This window comes from Colobus angolensis, unplaced genomic scaffold, assembly GCF_000951035.1.
Source record: "Colobus angolensis palliatus isolate OR3802 unplaced genomic scaffold, Cang.pa_1.0 Scaffold54, whole genome shotgun sequence".
In the NCBI taxonomy this organism is placed as follows: domain Eukaryota; kingdom Metazoa; phylum Chordata; class Mammalia; order Primates; family Cercopithecidae; genus Colobus; species Colobus angolensis.
The window spans coordinates 7,402,431-7,411,358 of record NW_012118932.1 but is presented as its reverse complement, the minus strand read 5'-3'; the positions used below and the strand labels follow the sequence as shown (position 1 = coordinate 7,411,358).

The following is an 8,928-nucleotide window of genomic DNA, read 5'->3' as shown; positions in this document are numbered from 1 at the left end:
AGAAACAAACAAAAAAGAAACAGAGGAAGCTGCTAGAAGAGAACCAAGAAAGAGAGAGTCTCAAAGGCCAATGAAGAAAATTATTAAAAGAAAGATGGATCCTATGAGGAAACATTACAAGAATTTGGGTTGGCTAGACTAGACTGGCAAAGAAAGTTTGAAGACTGATTTCTAAATTCAAAAAGTCCATAAAGCATTTTAAAGAGATAAAAGCTAAATAAGTATCTGTCATGATGGGAGAGATTATAAGAATTTCAGAACAGTACAACTCTGGAAATGGACTTATGAGAGCTGTTTTGTGTTTTCTAAATCTGGAAATCTGAAACAGACTAGAGTTTTAGCTGTGCAGAATGGGGTGATTGAACACTGAACCCCCCAGAATCCTTCTAGTTCCATTATTCTAGAATTCTGTGGGTAATTGTGATGGTGTCAGACTTGGTTCTGTTTCATGGATCCATCAGACAGATGTGGTATGGATAAAGATCCTATACTCTGTAGTCAAGTCCTAGATATGGACCATAGAAGATTACATTTTTATTTTCTTGATATTACTAGCCATGTAACTGCTAAACAGGTAATTTCTAAAATGCTGGCAGCACAGTGGTACATTATCTGTATACAATACGCTACTTTAGCCTGTTGGTTAGCCTCCCTGCTTCCTGATGAAGTTTACCTCCAAATTTTTCTCTTTTTCTTTCTTTTTGAGATGGAGTTTCCTCTCATCGCCCAGGCTGGAGTGCAGTAGTGCGTTCTTGGCTCACTGTAACCTCCACCTCCTAGTTTCAAGTGATTCTTCCGCCTCAGCCTCCTGAGTAGCTGGGATTACAGGCATCCACCATCATGCCCAGCTAATTTTTGTACTTTTGTAGAGACAGGGTTTTACCACATTGGCCAGGCTAGTCTCGAACTCCTGACCTCAGGCGATCCACCCGCCTCGGCCTCCCAAAGTGTTGGGATTACAGGCGTGAGCCACCACGCCCAGCCACCAAATTTTTCTTGACTGTGGAGCCTCTGCTCTTTCTCATCCCACTGGTCTTTTCCTTCTAACTTACTTTAAGCCAAATATCCTGCTTTGTATATTATCCTCAATGCCTTTTGTTCATAACTCTGTTTTCTAGTTCTTGTGGCCAAAATTTTTGTTTTATTTTTTTAAAAATATATTGTGGGTACATAGTAAGTTTATATATTTACTTGTGGCCAAAATTTTTAAGCAGCTATAATCTCATGAGGGTTCAGTTCTTGGAGGGCATCATTCGGACCATATTTTATGCACTTAATTTCATTGTTGTTTCTAAGGTAATTTTTGCTCTGAATTTGAAACTGGGTGCAAACCCAGTATATATATATACACACATCACCTCAGCTTCCTAATCCCTGACTCTTCTAGCCTCTCTCTATCTGAACTATTATATTTACCCCATATCCAAAGACATGTTTTTCACTCTGTTATTACCACTGATAATGGACTGGCCAAATCCTATTGTCTTTTGATTTTTTTCAGAGCTCATCCTTTCATGATATCTAGGTTATATTTGATGCTTTTTAATATATTTTATTGTTTATCAAAATATATTTAGTTTGATATATTTTATGCATCCTTCTCTCAAACTCTTCCCCTCTTTGACTTCTATTACGTGGTTCTCTCACCTCTACCCACTACTTCTTTCTTTTTTTTGAGATGGAATCTCACTCTGTCACCCAGGCTGGAGTGGAGTGGTGTGATCTTGGCTCACTGCAGCCTCCACCTCCTGGGTTCAAGGGATTCTCCTGCTTCAGCCTCCCAAGTAGCTGGGATTATAGGCATGTGCCACCATGCCTGGCTAATTTTTGTATTTTTAGTAGAGAAGAGGTTTCACCATGTTGGCCAAGCTGGTCTCAAACTCCTGACCTTAGGTGATCTGCCCACCTTGGCCTCCCAAAGTGCTGGGATTACAGGTGTGAGTCACTGCACCCAGCCTGCCCACTACTTCTTTCTTTGGGAGCCTAGTTACTGTCTTCCCTATGTGGATCTCCCTCTTCTGGCCCTCTTCACTTGAGGCCTAAACATCAGCATTTGCTTTTTATTCTGCCTGTGGTTATTCTCTCCTCTCTAATATGTGCTGCATGTCACCATCAGGTGAGTCCCCAGTTTTCACCATTCATTCATTCATCGAACCACTGTGTGATTTTTCTTGTAGTTTTTTTTTTTTTGACAGAGTCTCACTCTGCCACCCAGGCTGGAGTGCAGTGGTACTATCTTGGGCTAACTGTAACCTCCACCTCCCAGATTCAAGCAATTCTCCTGCCTCAGCCATCCGAGTAACTGGGATTACAGGTGCATGCCACCATGTCCGGCTAATTTTTGTATTTTTAGTAGAGACGGGGTTTCACCGTGTTGGCCAGGTTGGTCTTGAACTCCTGATCTCAAATAATCCACCTCCCTTGGCTTCCCAAAGTGCTGGGATTACAGGAGTGAGCCACCGCACCTGGCCTTTCTTGTGGTTTTTTAAAAAATTTATCTCACGTACAAGAAATTAGCATGGTTTCTTTCACTGGGTAGATGCCTCACATAATCCATTCAAGGAAGATCACTTAGTCAATTTAACAAAACCGATATCCTTCGCATACTGACGGAAACATTGACAGTATGTATGGAGGCCATATTTCCACATCAGGCCATGCTGGCTTGAACAGACTCGATGAGAGCAAGATCCCTGCCCAAAGTTTTGCAGGTGGCTCCCGTAGAGTTTGATGAGACAAAAGGCCATCAAACAATATTGAGTACCACTTCTGTACAACACTAAACTATGCAAGGAAAAATCCCCAAAAGACTAAGACATGATCTGAAAGAATAGATAGGCTGGAGAGGCAGACACTCTTGACTTGATCAAGTTTGCGTTTAGAAAGATCACTCAGGCAGTGGCATAGAGAAAGGCGTGGACATAATGGGAGTATGGACAAAAGAAGGAACAGTGGGAATGAGGAGAGATGGACAGATTTGAGCCATATTTAGAAAATGGATTGGGAGGCCGAGGCGGGAGGATCACGAGGTCAGGAGATCAAGACCATCCTGGCTAACACAGTGAAACCCCGTGTCTACTAAAAATACAAAAAAAATTAGCCGGGCATGGTGTCAGGCACCTGTAGTCCCAGCTACTCGGGAGGCTGAGGCAGGAGAATGGCGTGAACCCGGGAAGTGGAACTTGCAGTGAGCCGAGATCGTGCCACTGCACTCCAGCCTGGGAGACAGAGCCAGACTCCATCTCAAAAATAAAAAAGAAACAAAAAGAAAATGGAATCAGCAGAAGATAGGGAGCAGGGATATTAATTATTGTTTCTAATAATAATTCTGACTGATGTTTACAGAGCAGAGAAAGAAACATTATATCTAAAAATATAAGCAAAGCTGAAAAAAGAAAACCAGGGGTCTTTTTAAAGGGTAGACTTAATCATTTGGGCAAATTTAATTATGTGTGGAGTCATAACAAGTGTACGGAGATTTTTTTTTTGAAACAGGGTCTTGCTCTGTCACACTGGCTGGAGTGCAGTGGTTTGATTGATCTTGGCTTATTGCAGCCTCAACCTCTCAGGCTCAAGCAATCTTCCCACCTCAGCCTCCAAAGTAGTTGGGACTACAGATGCTGCCACCATGGCTGGCTAGTTTTTTGATATTTTTTTGTAGAGACTAGGTTTCACCATGTAGCCCAGGCTGGTCTCTAACTCCTGGGCTCAAGTGATTCTCCTTCCTCCTGCCACAGCCTCTCGAAGTGCTGGGATTACAGGCGTGAGCTACCACGCCTGGCCTGTATCTTTTTCTTACTCCTCCATCTCAAGGCCTTGCCCTCCTTACCCATTTCAGCAATGCTGCTTAATTACCTCCCAATGTGACATTCTACTTCCCCCTAAATATTCCTGGTTCGAGCCTTGGTTATTTCCATTTCCCATTGTTATCCCAACATGGAATGTACCTCATTTCTGGCAATCTGTGCTTTTTTCTTTCTTCCATGAAGCCTTTTCAGGTTAATTCCTTAATGATTTCTCCTTTTCTGTTCATCCCATGTTCAGTAATCCTCCCAATTTCACAGGGCTGTTGAGACTAAATGAACTGATATCTGTAAAGTACTTAGCACAATGCCTGGCAAAGGTTAAGTATTCCACAAATTATAGCTATTAATGCCATTCTGTTACTATTTTATTTTCTAACCACCCGGTACAGGACTTCACCCAAAACAGGAGGCTAGTGTAGATAGTTAGAATGCTCATTTTATGCCAACCTGAGTATAAACCACAGGGTTTACTTGATGGCAGAAACAGAACTATCTCTAGTAGGTTCATTTTTGGTCACCTCATTTTAAGACAATAGGTTAAACAGTAATAGTTTAACTTCCATAAATATTATATTCATTTCAGATCCTTGGAAATAATAAAATTCTGTGATATAGTTCTTAAAATGAAGTAAAGTCAGTATAAAAGCCATCAAGAGCCATTTCTGGCCAGGCGTGGTGGCTCACGCCTGTAATCCCAGCACTTTGGGAGGTCAAGGCAGGTGGATCACTTGAGGTCAGCAGTTTGAGACCAGCCTGGCTAACATGGTGAAACCCTGTCTCTACTAAAAAATTAGCCAGGTGTGGTGGCGCGTGCCTGTAATCCTAGCTACTCGGGAGGCTGAGGCATGAGAATCACTTAAATCCGGGAGGCAGAGGTTGCTGTGAGCCGAGATCGAGCCACTGCACTCCACTCCAGCCTGGGCAACAGAGCGAGACTCTGTGTCAAAGAAAAAAAGAGTCAATTTTTAGATTTTCCTTAGCAATCCATTTTTTTTTTACCATTTTATTTGTATGTTTCTTAACAGAAAACTGTTTTGGGGAAATCAAGATCCTATTCGCCCTGTTTCCCAGGGTGCTTTGAAGGCTCAGCTGACCAAAAGACTTGAGAACCTTGCCCAGCCCAAGGAAGTTTCCTGCCTCTATGTACCTAACAGGTTAGTGTCTGTGTGTTATCATGTTACTTTATCAGGAGGTTTTTTGTTGTTGTTTTTTGTTTTTGAGCTGGAATCTCAGACTGTCACCCAGGCTGGAGTGCAATGGCATGATCTTGGCTCACTGCAACCTCCACCTCCCAGGTTCACGTGATTCTCCTGCCTCAGCCTCCCAAGTAGCTGGGATTACAGTCACACACCACACCAGGCTAATTTTTTGTATTTTTAGTAGAGACAGGGTTTCACTATGTTGGCCAGACTGGTCTCGAACTCCTGACATTGTGATCTGTCTGCCCTGGCCTCCAAAAGTGCTGGGATTACAGGCGTGAGGCACTGCGCCCGGCCTTTATCCCGAGTTCTTAGGGAAAATGGACAAAGAACTTTTATCTAAAAGCCACAAATTGTTCAATGTGCAGTCAAAATTCACTGAGAATTAGGGATTCTATATCTGTTTCCAATCTGATGCTACAAGTAAGCTTTTCCAGGGCAAAATCTAGTATTTAACTATTGCAGACTTGTAATATATTATAATGCTTTGGTTTATGAGGATTAAAAAAATAATAAAGTGAAGGTGTTATACAAGGATACTTCTAGAGTTAGGAAGATATCTCTTCAAGATATCTTTGAAGAATTCTATAGAAGCCATTATTTTTTCAAGTTAGGGTCTCCAATTTTAGAATTAAAGACACTGTAGAAGTTCAGGGGATACTGAAATCACCTGTTGCGACTCTTGCCGAGGACTGGCCACTCCCTTCTCTAAGTTCTCCTCCTCTTGGCTTCAGTGATACTCTCCGCCCTGGCTTCCCTCCCATCTTCTTCACCTTGCCCTCTCAATATCCTTTGTGGGTTTCTGTTTCTTTGCCATTGTTGCCCAATGTCTTGTCCCTGGATTCTTTCTCTTCCTGCTCTAAACTCTTCCCAAAGGTGGAGTTGTCCCCATAGGAATTTTCCTTCCATTCTTGTGGTGGTGACCTCCAACTCCTGTTCCCAGCCTAGACCTCTCTCCTGTCTCAGAATTATTGACTTCCCCTGTAAGAAGGTGCTACAGGAATCTCCAACTCAACATGTTTGTATCTTTTTTTTTTTTTTTTTAATTGAGATGTTGTCTTGCTATATTGCCCAGGCTGGTCTCGAACTCCTGGGCTTAAGCAGTCCTTCTTCCTTAGCCTTCCAAAGTGCTGGAATTACAGATGTGAGCCACTGTACCTGGCCATCATATTTGAAACTGAATTACTTTTTATCTTTTTGGAGACAGAGTCTTGCTCTGTTACCCAGGCTGGAGTGCAGTGGCCTGATCTCGACTTACTGCAACCTCCACCTCCTGGGTTCAAGTAATTCTCTTGCCTCAGCCTCCTCAGTAGCTGGGATTACAGGTGTGAACCACCATGCCCAGCTACTTTTTGTATTTTTAGTAGAGAGGGAGTCTTGCTATGTTGGCCAGGCTAGACTCAAACTCCTGGTTTCAAGTGAGCCACCCACCTGGGCCTCTCAAAGTGCTGGGATTACACACATGAGCCATCGCGCCTTGCCAGACCTGCTTTTTAATCTAATGTTGAAGTGGATATTTGCTTCAGAATGATATTTACAGGCTACAATCATAGGTGTATTTATTTACTTGTAAAAGTTTATTCAAGAAGATGAATTCAATAATATTTTCAAATTTCTTAGTGAAGATCACTTCATTTTTTTAACACAAGAATACCAGTTGTACATGATTAATTTTTTCTTCTTTCTAGAAAATACAGAAATGATCTTTGCATGTTTGGTGACATTTTATCATTATGTTTGGTGGCATGTTACTATTAAATTTAATTCAGCAAATATTTTGCTACAACAGAATACCTGAGGCTGGGTAATTTACAAAGAGAACAGGTTTTAGCTCACGGTTCTATAAACAGAGAAGTATAAGAAGCATGGCGCTAGCATCTGCTTGGCTTCTGGTGAGGGCTTTTCATGCTACTTCATAACATGAAGAAGAAAGTCAAAGGGAAAGCAGACATGTACAAAGAGGGAAAACCAAGGGGCATCTGGTTTCATAACAACCCATTCTCATGGGCACATTCCTGTCAAAACTAATCCTGGCTCAAGAGAGTGAGAAGTCACTCACTACCGAGAATGGCACCAAACCATTCATGAAGCGTCCGTCCCCGTGACCCAACACCTCCCATTAGGCCTCAACTCCCAACACCACCACACTGGGAATCAAATGTCTTTTTTTTTGAGATGGAGTCTTGCTCTGTCGCCCAGGCTGGAGTGCAGTGGCGCGATCTTGGCTCACTGCAACCTCCGCCTCTGAGTTCAAGAGATTCTCCTGCTTCAGCCTCCCGAGTAGCTGGGATTACAGGTGCCCACCACATCGCCCAGCTAATTTTTGTATTTTTAGTAGAGACGGGGTTTCATCATGTTGGCCAGGCTGGTCTCGAACTCCTGACCTCAGGTAATCTGCTTGCCTTGGCCTCCCAAAGTGCTGGGATTACAGGCATGAGCCACCGCACCCGGCCTGGGAATTAAATTTCAGCATGAGCTTTGGTGGAGGCAAAGAAACATATCCAAATTACAGCACAGGGGCAAAGGCAAGTAAGACACTATTACTGCTTTTAAGGAGTTTATCATCTATTATGGAGGATATACAAGGTAGATTAAAGTAATAACTAAGAAGCCTTTGGAGTTCAATAAAGAAGAGATTATATTTACTTGGGAGGGATCAAGGAGGAGAAAAAAGCTGAATTTTTCCTTTCCCTAGTCTATCTTCCTAAAAGTATCCTAAATTTTCTTATGATTTCTTCCAGAAAAAATAAATAAAATTATGCATATATGTATCTTTTGCCCTTTTTAAAAAAGAAAAAAGCAAAAGGAATCTTTCGTGTGTGTGTGTGTGTGTTTATATGTGGTTTCTTTCTGGTAAAATCCTTGATCCTTTAAAATGTGTTCCCCAGACTTGAGCCATCAATTTATTATCTTCACAAGCTGCCATATTTGTGTACCATTAAATTATTTATTCAGTATTTGTATTTAAATGACATGTGTCTAGTAAAACTCTTAAAATACCACTCCTTCCCTCTAAATTCACTCAAGTGCTACCTAAAACCATTTGGAATACCATTTGCAGTATGTGTACAACACATTTGCTTCATATTATTTTAGACTTTTCCCTTATATCTTTATTTTACTTAATTCTGTACTGTATAATAAGAATATGTTTTAAAAGGCAACAAAAATCTACTGTAGGCTTACAACTCAGAGAAACTATTTTGTCATATTCTAGTCTTTTTTTTTACTATGGATGTATTTACATATATAGCCTACTTAAAGAGTTAGAGATAATAAATATATAATTTATATAGTGCTTTTTGCACTTAAAAATCTTTCTAAACTTTTCTTTTAAGGAAGAGTAGATAATTTATTAAGCAGGTAATTCTTCTATTGTTAGAGATACAGTATATTTCCAATTTTTATAGCATATGTAACATTGTTGTGAATGAACTTGTTCGTGCATGAAATTCTCATGAATTTTAAATTATATACATGGACTTGATTGTGTGAGTTAATTACTGCATCTAAAGCTAAGAGTGTTGTTAAGGCTTTTTTTTTTCTTTCTTTTTTTTTTTGGAGGCTGGAGTGCAGTGGTGTGATCTTGGCTCACTGCAACCTCTGCCTCCCGGGTTCAAGAGATTCTCCTGCCTCAGCTTCCTGAGAAGCTAGGACTACAGGCACATGCCACCATGCCTGGCTAATTTTTTTCTTTCTTTCTTTCTTTTTTTTAATAATAGCTGTCATTTATTGAGTGCTTACTAAATGCCAGGCACTGTGCAAAGCACTTTCATCATGATTTGTGTACATTATCTCCACGTCAAAGGCAAAAAATTTAGGATAAAAATGGTAAAGTGAATTGCCCAATTTGGATCATCAGTGAGTGCTGGCCACAGGATACAAACCCAGATCTGCCTGATGCCAAAGTCTACAATCTGCCC

The 8,928-nt window shown here is 41.1% G+C and overlaps 1 protein-coding gene across 1 annotated transcript in view; it reads left to right on the top strand.

The window, feature by feature from the left end:
• Positions 1-8,928, top strand: part of THEGL (theg spermatid protein-like) — a 91,988-nt gene that overhangs the window by 43,319 nt on the left and 39,741 nt on the right. The window contains exon 3 of the mRNA XM_011961260.1: positions 4,787-4,960. Within this exon, the coding sequence (XP_011816650.1) occupies positions 4,787-4,960 (174 nt within the window). The remainder of the gene's footprint in view (positions 1-4,786; positions 4,961-8,928) is intronic.